Raw genomic sequence first — 16,982 nt, 5'->3', positions numbered from 1 at the left:
GGATTAAAAGTCTTAAACCATTGATTAAAAATACGGTAATTAGATGACCGCTGGACTGATACTGCAGTGGCGGAGCCACTTGGCACCGGAAGGGGCAGTGGCCATGAAAGAATTCAAACGATTTTTTTTTGGGGGGAGTTACAAATTTTTCTTAACCTTAGAGATCGAATTCATCTCTTTGGCCCTACATGCCATACTCAAGTGAAAGGGCACATTTTTATATCATGCCCACCTCTTTTCTTCTTTTTAGTCAATAGTTTAAACAAAGAATGAATTAAAGTGCAGAAAAACGAAGATGACTTCTCATCCAATGAAGGCATAGGAGCATCTCCTAGGCAAATCTTTTATAATAGATTTAAATCCAACGAAGATGACTTCTCATCATCCAATGAGAGCCCCTTACATCCGGACGGCGGCAAATGCCATCTTTTACAGCAACCAATAATTAAAAAAATTTCATCATCTCTTTCTCTTGCCCATTCAAAGCCACAACTCAACTTCTTTCCTAAAAAACAAAGCCCCAACTCAACAGAAACGACCGGAGGTCTGGAGCAGCCGAACGCCGGAATCCATGGAGCCTCGCCGGCCACTGCCCAAAACCGCCAGCTTATGGAATAGGATCGAAAACACTGGATTTTTTACCAAACCTTTTCTTCTTGCTCATCATTCCTTTCTTCTTCATCGCCGGAAACTCCATAGCCACATTGATCCAATCATCCAACCTTTCCCACTCTTTCATGGAAACTCCATCGCTCATCACCAGGTGACCCTTCAGAAACCATGTAAAATAAAATAAACCAATTCAGAACCCATGAGATAGCCAAAGGAAAGCAACCCATAAATCAGATTAAGGCTTACCTGCTGAGTGCTGAGTACTACTATAGATGAGTTCGAGAACTCCAGAAAATCAGATAAAATAGAAGAAACCCAATACAGAAACCATGTAAAATAAAAGAACCCCAATTCAGAACCCATGAATGCAGAAAAAGAATCCAGTTTCATATATATATATAAATCAACTGGAACAAACCGCCGGCAACTGCCCCAAATCCGGCCACTTCCCATATTCGCCGGAGAAGAATACAACCAAACCAAAACAAAATCCCCCAGAAAAGAAGAAAATCATACCAAAACAAAATCCCCCAACAAAATCCCTCATAAGAGAAGAAAATCAAACAAATCCCACTGCCCAGCCACGCCGGAATCCATGGTCAGGCCATGACCCACGGAATCCGCGGTGGGTCAGGCCGTGACCCAGCGTGACCCAGGCCTGTACCCAGCCGTGGTTGGGAGGATTCCGGGCCACCAACATCATCTATCTCTCTCTTGGATGGATTCCGGCTAGAGGGGTGGACATCATCTATCTCTCTCTTGGATGGATTCCGGCTAGAGGGGTGGACATCATCTATCTCTCTCTTGGGCGGATTCCGGCCGGAGGGGTGCGGTAGTTTACATTTGGCTGGAGGGGTGCGAGGTTGAGACAGATCGACCAGATGATTGGCGTTCGGCCTTTGTGGTGGGTGGCGAAAATTGGAGGCGCTGCTTGGTGGTGGCCGGTTGTGGTGGTGGGGTGGGAGGTGGCAGGGGAATTTGGGAGAGAGAGGGGGCGATAGCATGAGGGAGAGAGGAGAAAATACAGAGAACCAGCGAGCTGGCAAAACGGATAACCAGGTAAACACGATTAGGACCTGTTAGACCCGCGACCCAACTACCCGAGATACGAACACAACCCATTTAGCTAAACGGGTTAACGGATCTGACACAATTATGACACGAAAAATATTCAGATAACTTGACACGACCCGCTTAACCCGTTTATCATAACCGGGTCATATTGGGTAGACACGATCCGACACGACTCGTGCGCTAAACAAGTAACATGACTTGACCTGACCCAACCCAACTGGACCAACCCGTTAAAAAAAAAAAAACACCCTTAATCAAAATTGGAAAAAATAATTTAATAAAGAGATTTTTTGGGCCAAAGGACTAGTCAAATTTATCCTAAGAAGAATAAAAAGTTTTAAAAGAGAATGTTTTAATATATAGATAATGTTTTAATATATAGACCCACATAGAAAAAGTAACGGAAAAACAAGGAATAGGCCAGTGAAGTGAAGAGTGAAGTGAAGTAGTGAGTGAGTCAGTAAGTATTAATGTTAACTTAATTAGAACTTAGACATAGGTTTTTTTTGTTTTTTAATTTAAATGGGTCTGGCGGGTCACCCGAGACCCAGCTGACCCGACTAATCCATTTATTAAACATGTCTGGCGGGTCGACCTGTGGACCTGCCAAACACGAATTTAATCATGTCTTAATCGAGTAAACCCGATTAAGACCCGAACCCGATAAGCCCAAACCCAATACTTGTTAACTTTCGTGTCGTATTTGTGTCGGGTTTGCGGGTCGTGTCAAAATTGCCATCCCTAAATCAGGTGTTTTCATTTCAGATGAATTTTATGCTCTTGGCTGATGTGTCAAGTTTTGATTTGCTGTTGTAAAAGGTACCTTTTGCAGATGGTCCGGATTCAAGGTTTTTTCTACTAGAATAGAGAATCTGTTGGAGTGTATGAAAAAATGAGCAGCTAAAATAAAAAATTGTACTTTTTGGGTAGCTATTTTGCCTATTTCTACTTTCTACCGGAGATGCTAAGGCATAAGGCATAACTTTGTTGGATTTTACTTCTCAATTAGTTTTAAAAACTTTTTGTACTGTGTAACTTAACTTATAGCTTGTTTGTTGTTTCTGTCATAAGCACCGAGCTTATTTCTATTTTCGCAACAAAATATAGAATGAATATCTTACGAGTAATTTAGTTATTGATATAGAATGGAAAAGCATTGAGAAGTTCAATTTAGATTCTATTTTAGTTCTCTAAAAGTGCGTACGAGCTAGACGTTTCAGAATGTAGGGGCCGTAAAAAAAAAATTTCGCGTCCTAAAAATTTTTTTCACATTGAAAATTTGGTAATTCACACAATATATGTATTACAAAAAAATATTTATAAAAGTTCATAAACATATGTTCAAATTGATATATTAGAGGGACTGAGTCACTGAGGGCAGTGAGGGGGAGCGCCGGAGAGAGGGAGAAGAGGAAGATGCATGAAATTAAGATTCGAGGAAGAGGGAAAACAAATTTTTTTTAATAAATAATATCATACCATGCAGCCGCCAAAGGCCCAAAAAATACATAAACTAATTTTTTTTTTTTTTAATATGGAAGGGGCAAGTTGCAGTACATTGGGTCCTATTTAGAAAAAAACAAATGAGTTTTCAAAAGAATGGAGGGGCACAATTTAAATAAATAAAAAAAAAACTTCTCAATAAGTTAATGCTGATCCTCTTTAATTTTTTTTCAAAAAAGATTTCTTGGGGGGACCATGCCCATCTCTGGCCGACATGTGCTCCGCCAAAGTACTAATGCTTACACATTATCTTATTAATTAATATAAGATAAAAAGTTTGATGGATCTAGATTTTGTGACATAATATATAAAGAAAAAAGAACAAAAAAAAAAAAAAAAAAAAAAAAAGCCAGCCCATACCTGCTCCACCACTGACCGGTGGGTTTGAATATATACGCTCTACAAATACACTCCATCATCTACGGAATACCGCCACCCCAACCCTCTCAGCTCTCTCTCTCTCTCTCTCTCACCACGCCTGCATTGATCACCGGCTCTCAGATAAATACCCTCTTCCTCCGTCGATCTCTGTAACCCTCTCCCTCCCTCGATCTCTGTAACTCTGTTCAAACATGAAAGGCAGACTAGAAAAAATGGTTCGAGTAGTACTATTGAAAGTAGTGTTTTTCGTTATTATCACCATCACCATGCACATGAATGTCTCTGAATCTAGACCCATTCATTACTCTCTGGAGAGAGTTTACGTCCCACCGAGTGCTCCTAACCCTACCAAACCTTAATTAGGTCATGATTTCAATCCGCAGCTGTCAGTTTTTCCTTTTGTTCTTGTTCTCGTTCTTGTTCTTCTTATGATTATAGTAATAGCGTTAGAATCTACAGAGTCTGTAATCTCTTCGTTCTCCACTATATATAATACCCTAATTTAACAGACCCTCCAAACCAGATCGTTGGGTGCAATCTACGCGAGGTCGTGATGGCGGAGATTACCGGCACGCTGTCCGATGACGATCTGCTGGCGAAGATTACAGGAACGCTTTCCGACGACGGCTGAAACACCTTGTTATAGGAGCGTTATTTATATTTACTTTCAGGGAGTTTGTATTTTGTGGGTTAAATCAAGTAAGAAACGTTTTCCTTTCATTTTCATTACCATATATCATTATTATGACTAAGCAGCTGTGGCAAAGTTGAATTTAATTTGTGTCCCCTCCTTTATTTACTTTACGTGTTGTGATGATTTTTTAGGCTCGAACAATATATATATATATATATATATGTATATATATATATAAACATTGGAATCTACTGGTTGAGAAACACATATGTACATATGCATTAATTTGAACACAAATGCAAACTGCTTGAAAAAAAAAAAAAAAAAAAAACCTCATTGAATGCCATGTACGTATTGCAAGTAATAAATCCAATTCGATTATTTTTTATTATTTTTTTTATTTTTTTGAACTTTTTTCCTTTTTCAATTTTAGATAAAGAAGAAACCTTTGCAAGATTCAGACTTAAAATCAGGCAATAATTAAGAAACCGTGTATATACGAATTAAATTAACCTACGGAAATAATTCAAATTTTAAATATAATCCTAGAAAATATCTTAAAAGGCTATCTAAGAGTTTACTGGATTGGATTATCGTCTTTAAATATTGATGATATATAGGATGTCAAAATAGTAAGAGAAAGAATAAAATAAAAATAATTCAATTCAAAAAAGAAGTTACTACAAGTAGAAAATAAAAACTGCAGCAGATAGTCAATTCAAAGTCGGCTACGTGCATGTTGTTGCTTTCACGACAGCGTATGTACTTTTTTTTTTTTTTTTCGTATCAACAATGTATGTACTTTGGGATTTGGCTTCTATTACCGCATAGCTGCGGTAGTGCAAAACTGCACCGTTTTTGGTGCAGTTTTTGGCAACCGCAGGAACGAATTAATGGATGGGTAATGGGTGGGCCCACCACTCAATAAAATATAATAAATACATTATTAAAAAATAAAAATTATATACAAATCAATAATTAAAAAACTAAAAATATTAAAAAATTAAAACAAAAAAACTTTCAAAATCACGAGCATCTTAAAGTTCTCCTTCTTCTCCTCTTCCTTCTATCCACGAGTTACAGAGCCTTGCCAAATCTCCATGTGCGGCAGCAAAAGCATTCTTATTCGATTTCCCTTCCGACAAGAAGGCCAAAACTGCGGTTATCCTGGTTTCAACCTGAGCTGCAACGGTCAGAGTATAACGGTTCTAAAACTTCCTTCCGCCGGAGCTCAACCCAGGCCTCTCCAGTGCTCCCTCTCTCTCTCTCTCACACACGCAGAGATAAAAAGCTGCCCAGTGCTCTCTCTCTCTCTCACACACACGCAGCAGCAAAGAAAAAAATTTCTGTGCTGCCCAGTGCTCTCTCTCTTTCTCTTTCTCACACACACTAGAAATGGCGATGTGCTGTCCCTGCAGAAGATCACAGGGGTTTTGAACTGCCCCAGTATACTTGATAAAGAGACTACCTATTTATTTTTATTTTTTTTCTTTTTCCTGATTTTTGGGGAGGGGAAAAGTGGCCAGGAAATGTATAGAGAGAGAGAGAGCACACAACCAGAGATTGAAACACAAATTTTCGGTGACTCAGAAATTTTTTTGTTCTCTGCTGCCACCGGTGAGAATGAGAGAGAGAGAGGAGCACCAGAAATCAAGTTTGGTTTTCTTTTTTCTTCTATGTTTTTTGTGTTAATTTTTTAATATTTTTAGTTTTTTAATTATTGATTTATTTATAATTTTTATTTTTTAATAATTTATTTATTATATTTTATTGAGTGGTGGGGCCCACCCATTACCCTCCATTAATTCCTTCCTGCGGTAGCCAAAAACTGCACCAAAAACGGTGCAGTTTTGCACTACCGCAGCTATGCGGTAGTTTGCACTACCGCATAGAAGCCAAATCATGTACTTTGTGTCATCTCACTACTTGTCGTTTCGTACATCGACTTTATGATAGTTTAATCGGTATAGAAATTTTCAAAGATTCTCCGAATGCCTACGTGATAGGAGTCTTCTTCATATTCATTCATTTATTACATTTATTGTTCGATTATATCATTATAGAAATTAAGTCAAGGAATTTGATTATAATATATGAATATATTTGATTTAAAGAAAATAGTAGGGCTATGTTTGATAAACGATTTTATCATGATTTTGGCTTTATACTATTTATCTCACTTTTTCATTTTTTTAATATTCTCTTACTTTTTACATTACATCAATCATTTTTTTATTATTATTCAAATAAAAAAATCACTACAAAATAAATTTTTTTTCATATTTTTATACCAAACATTCTTATTTTTTTACTTTTAAAAAAAAATACTCTTACTTTTTTTTCACATCAATCACTTTTTGTTACAGTATCAAACCAAATCCAAAACAAAATTGTTCGTTTATCAAACGAACCCTAGATGCTCACTTAAAAGGTGAGTAGGTCTCACTCAATAAGCAGTTCTATTTTCTGAATTTAAGAAAAATGTCAAGAAATCACAAAAATCCAATATGTGATTGGGAAAGGGCTTGAAAAGGAAAATAGACTAGATTTGATTAATGTGATAAGATAAAATATATATATATATATATATATATATATATATATTTTGTATAAAAAAGTAAAAAATATATATATATTTTATTATAATTTTTTATTTTAAATAATAATAAAAAATAATTGATGTGATATATTGTATAAAAAATAAAAATATTAGAATTGATTTTGTGAATTTTTTTTTGAATTTTTAAGTCCAAACTCATCCCTTTGTCAATCACATATACTTACTAAAATATAAAAAATACTCAATTCTCTCTCCTATTGACATCTTTTCACGCAACTCATTTTCTTTCTTCTTCGGTCCCATGGCCAACAAACCACATGATCATATCTTGTTTCACATCATAGTAGAACTCAAAAAAATTCAAAACCAAACTCTTAATTTAAGGTCCCAGACCGGAGTGAGAAAAGAGAGGATGACTCGAAGATCGCCATAGGAAACCTTGGAAGAGGCAAATCAGAAAAATTGAGTGTTTTATGATGTGGATATATGTTTACAAGCACAATAGTTGGAGAAAAATAAGAGAAGACGTGGGGGAGAGAGAAATCGGAGAAGAAGACCAGAGAGATGTGGAAGAGAAAAAAATCAGAGAAAATGCAGAGAGAAAGCTGCTAAGAATGCTCTAAAGCCAAAAGTCCTTGTTTTTTGTAATAAAAGCGTTGAAACCAAGAGCGAGTAGAATTTCCAACAACAAACAAAATCGAAAATGCAATGGAAAAATATAAATAAAAAAATAGGCCAAAATATGCCCTATGAGGAGACGAGGAACGAACTCGGTTACCAAAATCTCCCCCACACGACAAAACGACTGCAGGAAGACTAAAAGTCTAAAAACCAGAAACCCCAGCAGAGTAAAAAAAAAAAAAACAAGTGGCATCAACATCGGCGGTGAGGAGGGGTAGCGAGTGGGCCAGATGTGGGTAGAACCGGACACAATCTGGACGGATCCGGGCCAGATCTGGACAGATTCGAGCGAGATCTGACCAGTTCCGGACCAGATTTGGCTAGATCCGGACAGATCCAGGTCAGAACGGAGAGGTCGGAACGGCGTAGAGGTACGTTGGAGGCTGGGTGGTGGAGACTGCTCGTTTGGAAGAAAATACAACGAAAAAAGTAGAAGACAGAGAGAAAATTAAACTACAGGTCAGAGAACGGAAAAGAGGATCCCTCCCCTCCCGGGCACCGGCAGGAGACGGTAGAAAATCTAGAAAGAGGGGAGATATTTTCTCCCTAAAATTAGAGATCCGGGCCAGATCTGGACAGATTCGAGCGAGATCTGACCAGTTCCGAACCAGATTTGGCAAGATACGGACAGATCCAGGTCAGAACGGAGAGGTCGGAACGGCGGAGAGGCACGTTGGAGGCAGGGTGGGGAGGCAACACTGCTCGTTTGGAAGAAAATACAACGAAAAAAGTGGAAGACAGGGAGAAAATCAAACTAGAGGTCAGAGAACGGAAAAGAGGATACTCCCCTCCCGAGCACCGGCAGGAGACAGTGGAAAATCTAGAAAGAGGGGAGAGATTTTCTCTCAAAAAAGAGAGAAGCGGTTTTGTAATATCTCAAATCCAGAGAACTGTTTGTGAAAGAGTGGAAAATGACGAGAAAATGGAGTTGATATTTTCGGCAGCACGGGGCCATCAGAGTCTGCCAAAGTCTGGTCAATTTTTTTTTTTTTTTTTTTTTTTTAAATTGAAGAAGAGATATTATAAAAAAAAAATTAAATTTGAAGTATTAATATTAAATTTGAAGTATTAGCACTAAATTTAAGGCATTAGCATCAAATTTAAGATAGATCGAATTTTTTTTGCGTAATACAATCCCTAAAGAGTTAACCTTCCACCTTTAGATTTTAGTTTTAAATCTAAAAATAAATTTTGAGGCATTAGAAACTAAATATTAATTCATTAAAATTTAACAAAAAATTAAAAAAAAACAAAATCTAGTAGAAGAGAGAGATTTTTTTATAATTTTTTTTTTTTAATAAAGTCAGATCATACTTTGACAGACACTTGTCTAACTTTTGGTAACCTGATAGCAGGACTCGAGAAAATGATATAGAACCTGAAGTTACGTTTGTGGGCTTTTATACCCCTTGACCCGGATACAATATATAGGCCAATGTACAGGAGTCCTGCTATGCGACATATATTAAAATAAAAAATCAAAAAACATTTGTTTTTTTTGTTTGTTAAATTTTTATGAGGTAATATTAATTTTTAATGCCTCAAAGCTTGTTTTTGGATTCAAAACAAAAATTTAAAGGTGAAAGGTTAACCCTTTAGAGATTATATCACCCAAAAGGAATTCGATCATCTTAAATTTGATGCTAATGCCTCAAATTTAATATTAATATTTTAAATTTAATAATAATACTTCAAATTTGAATTTCTCTTTAATATTTTTCTTCTTCAATTTAAAAAATATAAATAAATAAATAAAATTTTTTTGGCTACATCAGACTTCAGCAGACGCCTGGAAGGACCTCAAGCTACTGAAAATCTATACTCAATGTAAGGATAGTATTAAAGTTGCAACTAATTAAACCGTTTTTATTTCCACACGTGTTTGACCTAACTGAAGCAACTTGCATTCAGTTGCACCCAGCTGGAATTCCACATGTGTTTGACCTAACTGAAGCAACTTGCATTCAGTTGCACCCAGTTGGAATTCACGCGTCAGTTCCTAACTAACAAACCTCTGTGCTTTTCAGCTCAATACAGTTGCTTTCTTCCACGCAGCTTTACTCCTTCTTATCTCCTTCAGCCTTCTTAACAAGTGGCAGGGAAAATTAAAGAGACCCTAACAGGTGGTGACTTTCTATTGGTTTTGCCGCATAAAATAGGCTATCTGGCATAGTTTCCCCCTAAAATTTTGAGGGAAAGTTTGACGAAAGACGTAATTGGTAGATGATATAAATTCTAAATTTTTAATTGACAAAAGAATATTAAATTTGATTATGAGTAATGCATTTTTCACCGTCCTATCCTCTTCTATCCGGCTATCTCCCAATCTCATGTGTTATATAAGAATTGGTTTTTTATTCCGCACGATATTGGAAGATGGAAAAGGATAAGAAATAGAATTACTCTTTGAATATATAAAGGTGACAATCTAGGGAGTTTCACACAATTTTCCTAAACAAAATCCATTTATGCAGAAAAAGCAGAATTTTTGGGATTATAGGTAAGAAGATAACATATTTTCATAAAAGAGTAAAAGGCGGGAGAGAAGTTTTTTTTTTTTTAAATATATTCTTTCTCAATTTATGACTTTCATGTGCTGCCGTTTGTATCTTATGAAGGATAAATAAAACCAAAAAGTTAAATTACATGTGTTTCAAAAAAAATACAAATTAAATTTTGTCTACCACGAGATGAATGATGCCCACACTTCTTACTCCGTAATAAGTCTAAAAAAAATATCGGCCTGCACGTGAGAGAAGGTGTTGAGGAATAATTTCACATTGCCTATGGACAAGACCTTGGGCATGTTAAAGAATTGACAACTCTTTCATATTGAACCGGTTTTATAAAATGAGTTAAGCCCATAAATTTCTTCATGGTATCATAGCTAATAGGCTAACGCCAATTGTGAGATTATGGATTAGTTCTTCTTTTTTTTTTTTTCCTTATAATTTCTTTTTCTTTGTTTTGGGTTGTTTTTACAATCGCGAAACTTTTTTTGGCAAGTTTATTTTTTGTAGTTTATTTTCCGTTGCATAGAAGTTAAGCTTTTTTTTGTTGCATAGAGCCTCAGCAACTTCATTGTCGGTCATTGCCGATCTAGGTGTTGGTACCAGTCATTTTCGCTAGTCTGAAAACAAGTGGGCTTATTTACACCCGTCACAGTGGTCCTCATTGGTTAGAGGCCACCATTTGCATCACCTTTGTTGTGTTGCCAGTCTCTTTTCGGCCTTCCACACGCTAGCAACAACTCTCAACACGCCCAAGTGCCTACATGAAGCGTATATCACCTCGAAAATCATGCCAATCAAAAGATCAGTGACCGACGAGTCCAGATCCGCCAAGCTCGGCCTCATCGAATGCTTCACACGCCTCCTCGTGCCCTGGTGAGCTTTCATATGTGAGAGACACATGCCCTAGGCACATATAAGCCTCCGCGCGTGAGTCACACGCACGAGTGCCTCATTTCACGTGTCACGCATGCAATTAGCTTTTTCACACACTACCACGCACCTGTACTGGTTCCAAAAAAAATCAAAAATCAAAAGTCAAAAGTCAAAAGAGGCTAAAAGTTTCCCATATTGTTTTGGTCCTTTGATTGGCCTAATTTATTTTTCTTGGCCTTTTGTTATGCCATTATTTGGATTTTGGCCTTTGTGGTATTGTTCAAAACCTATACCCATTTTAGCCCACCGTTGGCTTCCCTTTCAGGCCCATAGTTGGCCCATTCCAACCAAAAGTTGTCGATGTTCAAATCTCGGCAATAGTAGCCCAAGTTTATGTTTAAGAGCCGCTGATGTTTCAAAATCCGGCGCCATCAATTATAGTCACCCCCCTCGACTGCAACCAACTTCAACGAGATTCCGGCCGTTGTCGATTAAAGAACAAACTTAAGATTTCACAAGTTTTCACATTGAGTTCGAAGGGGAATATTAGAGAATAGCAATGTGAACTTGTCCCACATTGCTCAAGTGTTGAGAATGCCTTGTTATTGGCTCATATAAATAAGCCTCACCTTAGGCTTGTCCCACATTGCTTAAGTATGAAAATCTTTCTTCTTTTGACTTCTATATATTTAGTCCTCCTATGTATTATCAAATGATTCAATAAAAGCAAGATGTAATCTATAATTCTTTATATGTAAATATAGACAAATTGCATAAATTTATGTAGAAATGCATATTTCTACGTGTAGATATTGTAGCTTGATTATAACAAACCCAATGAAGGATTTATGTAGAAAATGGTGTGACAATACTTTTTTTAATTTTTGAACTATTTCAATGCTCTCTGCAACTCGACGTCTGCTAACATTATTATGGAATAATAATGTTAACTGTTATTTATTATATTTGATCAAATGTTAACTGTTATGGAATAAATGATTAAACAAAATTTTATTTTCGTTATATTGATCAAGAATGAGAAAAAACGTTACCATTCTTCAACTGTAGCTACCATTAATCGGAGAATATCTAATTAATGGTCAGGATCTCTCTATGGAGGACATTGAAAAACGCTATGCCGACTCAAAAAACTTGTTTATCAATTATCACAATTTATGCGGAATTAATACTATGGAGCAATAAACAATTCAATCACCCAATATATATAAAGCAATAAAGAGGTAGACACAGATATTTTGGTTACGAAGGGGAAACCTTTTAGAAACCGATCTAAAAGTAAAACCCCACCGAGGCAGCCAAACCCAGAAAATCACTATCAAAAGATTATCCAGAGATTACAGACACTAGGAACACTTACAACCCTTTGCAGACCTTGGCTCTGTAAGATCGACATGCCTACAACTCGTCTCCTTGCTCACAATCTTCTTCAACGTGATTCTCCTTTACCGAACTCTTTTGATAGACTTCTTAACTATAGATTTATCGAATGAATAACTAAAACTCTAAGAGATTCAATTTAACGCTCACAACATTGATCTCTCTTAGCACAGCCTTCGACGAACTTTCTATAGGTGAAAATTCGTGCTTCTCTCTTCTATAATGATGTATATATATATATATATATATATATATATATATATCAGTACATCAAACCCTAGACCCGGGCCCACTAAAAACACGTTTTTTGGCATAATAGGTACGGGGTGTCCGGATAGGTTAATGGGCTGTCCGGACAGGGCCTTGCGAAGCAAAATTTGAGTTTTTGAAAATGCGGTCCGGACACGGGGAAGGCATGTCCGGACCAGGCATGCAATGGGTGAAACAGCATTTTGGAAATGCTGTCCAGTCTTGATCAACAGCTCCGATCGATGGGCATTTGTGGTCTGATTGAGCTGAAATTTTGTAGGGACATTCATGGCACATGAATCTACATTATGTACGGTAGTGATTTGATTCTAAGCATTATATATCAGTATTTGAGCTTGTAAACAATAACTTCTGCATTTTGGAACTGAATTAAGCCAACATAAGAACTAACAAACTCTCCATTTGGTAATTCAATGACAAAACTAAAATGCCGAGCCACTCCCATCATCTCCCCATATTTACTCTCCCTTTTTGTCACAGAATGACAAAAGGTCTTCATATTTCCTGAAACACTTCACAAAATACATCAAGGCATATGTGGAACAAGAAGACATAAATAAAACTCATGATAAAAAAAAATGACGTAGAATGCATGATCATAAAGAAACATCAGTAAAACTCCCCCACAATGTATGACTCAATTAACAACAAGAAACTGGAAATACAAAACATGTTTATCTCCCTCAAAAGTCAAATAAACATACATGATATATACATCAATGACTCATGTATTGCACAATGAATATCCCAAACATGCTCCAAATATGCAAAATATACATGAGACTAGAAATGGCAAGAAACTCATATTGCTTAACCCAAGCAAAGAAAAATGTTCCTTTCAACCCATGCTTTCGTGGTGTGTGTGTGTGTGTAAACCATCCAAAGAGAAAAAATTTTAATTTACAAAATGAGGAGAAAGTTTCACCACCATGAGGTTTTTGACAAGTATATCAAATCAAAAATCAAACCTTATCATACTATGGCCTAGCCACTCTCAGCCTATACATTTCTCTTTGTAAAACATTTTGCACAAGTTTGACACAGTGAAATAAATTCCTTTTGAAATATGAGCTTTTGATTTTATTTGTTTCACTATTTTGTTTATTTTTCTCTTTGAGAAAGTGTCCTTAAACTTTTGGTGTTTATCACAAAAGAGAAATCATGAATTTTTAAGCCCTAGGTTGAACTAGCATATGGTCAATTTGAAAAATATGACTAGTCAAAAACCTCATATGGTTACCTAACAAACCTCACAAATAAAGTGAAACAAAACTTCAATTTAAGCTTAAATGTGCACAAGATATAAAAGCATAGGCAAAATGTACCACACTACAAAAAAATTGCTATTTTCTGACGTGGCAAACAGTACATGATTTTTGCCACGTCAAAAAATATTTTTTTGACGTGTTAGTTTGACGCGTCAGAAAATTCTGACGCACCAAATTGATGCGTCAGAATTTTCTGACGCGCTAAATTGGCGCGTCAGAAATTTCTGACGCACCAGTTTGGCGCGTCAGAAAAAAAGAAAAAAAAAAAGAAAGAAAAAAAAAGGCCGAAATTTTGAAAATTTTCTCTCTTCTTGTTTGAAATTTTTCCCTTTTCCCTCAACTTTTTTTTTCCTATATATATAAATATATAATTATGTAGAATTTTTTTTTTAGGAGACTTTTCCTAACGTGCCACATGGCACATCAGAATTTCCTGAGAGTGGCTAGGGCCTAGCCACCTGACACGTCAGAAAACGTTCGTCAGAAAAAATTTAATTTTTTGTAGTGACTTAAGCTCAGGCTTTAGGTAACCACAAAAACAAGTCCATTGACACAAATTTTCATCTCATGCATATTAAGAACATTCCAAGACACAAGAAATTACATCCATGAAAGGAACATGAGAAATTAATGGACTATCTAGGTGCATAAGACAAAAAAAAAAAAAATCAAAGTAACATATTTTTGTCTTTTTTAAATTTTTCACAAAAGAAATGCATACGAACGAAAACAAATGCAAAACAAACAAAAATGCAATGCATAAAGAAAAAAAAAAACAGCATGCTTAAATTGAGATTACAATAGGCAACACATGAATGTCCTTTAGCATTAAACTTTCATTACATCTTATAGGTCCCACTACAAAATAATGATTTGGTTTAATAACTACTTCTAGGTCTTCACAAGACATGACACATTCATGAACATTTGATTAGCAAGTAGACAAAAATCTTGGTGGTCCGCACACAACATCTCATCTATAAGCCTTTCAAAGATCATGATATATGAATTTCTTGAAAAGTCCTTTATGAATACGCCTCAAAACAAGAATCTCAAAATAACTATGTACACACTCTTCATACAAAAAGTTTAACAAAAAAAAAAAATTGCAATGCATTAACTAGAAAGCAAAAAAAAATGCAAAGCAAAGAAAAACAACATGCTCTAGGATTTTCAAAAATAAGCAAAACAACCAATCCTAGGCATGTTATTGACTTACCTAAATTAAGGTGAAATCACCACCACTCCCCCTCAATTAGTGAATGGTATCATCCTTCCTAACCCACTCTTGTACAATCTTAGGACCAGATTTATGACACATACGATGTCTTAATTTAAAACAATTTGGTCGAATATGACCAATTTTGCCACAATGATGACATGTGAGAACAAACCTTTGAGAAGATTGTCTTTTATGGGGAGGGATATATTTAGACTTTGATCTAGGCAAACCCGACTCTATATCACATTTTTCTTTCTTAGGAGAAGCCGAGTTTGTCCAAAGTCTTTGGGATTTAAACTGAAAACAGTTTGGTCTGATGTGACCAATAATCCCACAATGGTGGCATGTCGGAACAAACTTAGCTTGAGTTTGTTTCTTAGAAGAAGTCTTAGATTTGGGCTTCACACAATTATTCAAACAAGAGGTTTTGTCCTTAACCAAACAGATTGTATTAACCTTGACTTCTTTAACATTCATAGGCTTAAGAAACAAGGTCTTTCTTTCAGATTTAGAAGCATGCGAAGTAGAGCAAACACCATTATCAACAATCATACTATGCTTGTTGTCTACACAAAAAAAACTTTTCAGATTATCACTAGAGAATTTTTGTGAGAGTTCTTTCGAATCATTCTCAAGTGATATATTCTTTTTAATAAGCACAAACATCTCAGAATTTAAAGAATCAATCAAGGCATGTGATTTAGACAATTTAGTAACAACAAATTCTTTCACATGTTTAAGATCTTGAAAATCCTCCAAACAATTTGTGTATTGATGTCTCAAAAGAGTGAATTTTTTCAACAAATTGTTGAAGGAGTTTATAAGATCATATTCCCCCTGAGAAGTATTCATAGCAAATAGGAGTCAATAGATCTCACTCAGGAATTTAATCCAAACAGAGTGAACCCGCTCTGATACCAATTGAAAAACGCTATGCCGACTCCAAAAACTTGTTTATCACAATTTATGCGGAATTAATACTATGAAGCAATAAACAATTCAATCACCCAAAATATATAAAGCAATAAAGAGGTAGACACATATATTTTGGTTACGAAGAGGAAACCTTTTAGAAACCCATCTAAAAGTAAAACCTCATCGAGGCAGCCAAACCCAATAAATCACTATCAAAAGATTATCCAGAGATTACAGACACTAGGAACACTCACAACCCTTTGCAAGACCTTGGCTCTGTAAGATCGACAAGCCTACAACTCGTCTCCTTACTCACAATCTTCTTCAACGTGATTCTCCTTTACCGGACCCTTCCGATAGACTTCTCAACTATAGATTTATTGAAGGAATAACTAAAACTCTAAGAGATTCAATTTAACACTCACAACATATGATCTCTCTTAGCACAGCCTCCGACGAACTCTCTAGGGGTGAAAATTCGTGTCTCTCTCTTCTATAATGATGTATATATATCAGTACATCAAACCCTAGACATGGGCCCACTAAAAACTTTTTTTTGGGCATAATAGGTATGGGGTGTCTGGACAGGTTAATGAGCTGTCCGGACAGGGCCTTGCGGAGAAAAATTTGAGTTTCTGGAAATGCGGTCCGGACATGGGGAAGGCCTGTCCGGACCGGGCATGCAATGGGTGAAACAGCATTCTGAAAATGTTGTCCAGTCTTGATCAATAGCTCTAAACGATGGGTGTTTGTGATCCGATTGAGCTGAAATTTTGCAGAGACATTCATGACACATGAATCTACATTATGAACGGTGGAGATATGATTCTGAGCATTCTATATCAGTGTTTAAGCTCATGAACAGTAACCTCTGTATTTTGGAACTAAATTAAGCCAACATAAGAACTAACAGACATAAATAGGAAAATTTCGTTTGGCCCTTGGGGATGACCCGACTACCCCGTTGGGCCATGGGGTGGCCGAAGCCACCCCCAGCCCCAACTGGGGTGGTTTGACCACCCCCAATGGATGGTCAACCACCCCTTAGTTTTTTATAATTTTATTTTTTAATTATTTT

The 16,982-nt window shown here is 36.3% G+C and overlaps 1 protein-coding gene across 1 annotated transcript; it reads right to left on the bottom strand.

The window, feature by feature from the left end:
* Positions 1-311: 311 nt before the first annotated feature.
* LOC132166374 (uncharacterized) lies at positions 312-1,649 on the bottom strand. Its single transcript, XM_059577176.1, has 2 exons — positions 859-1,649; positions 312-769 (listed from the first exon to the last, which is right to left on the bottom strand). The coding sequence occupies exons 1-2, from the start codon at positions 1,063-1,065 to the stop codon at positions 608-610; spliced, it is 369 nt and encodes a 122-aa protein (XP_059433159.1). The 5' UTR covers positions 1,066-1,649; the 3' UTR covers positions 312-607.
* Positions 1,650-16,982: the final 15,333 nt, after the last annotated feature.

The sequence above is a fragment of the Corylus avellana genome, chromosome ca11 (genome assembly GCF_901000735.1).
Source record: "Corylus avellana chromosome ca11, CavTom2PMs-1.0".
NCBI lineage: Eukaryota > Viridiplantae > Streptophyta > Magnoliopsida > Fagales > Betulaceae > Corylus > Corylus avellana.
The sequence above is the reverse complement of the archived record's forward strand: the minus strand, read 5'-3'. Positions and strand labels throughout refer to the sequence as shown.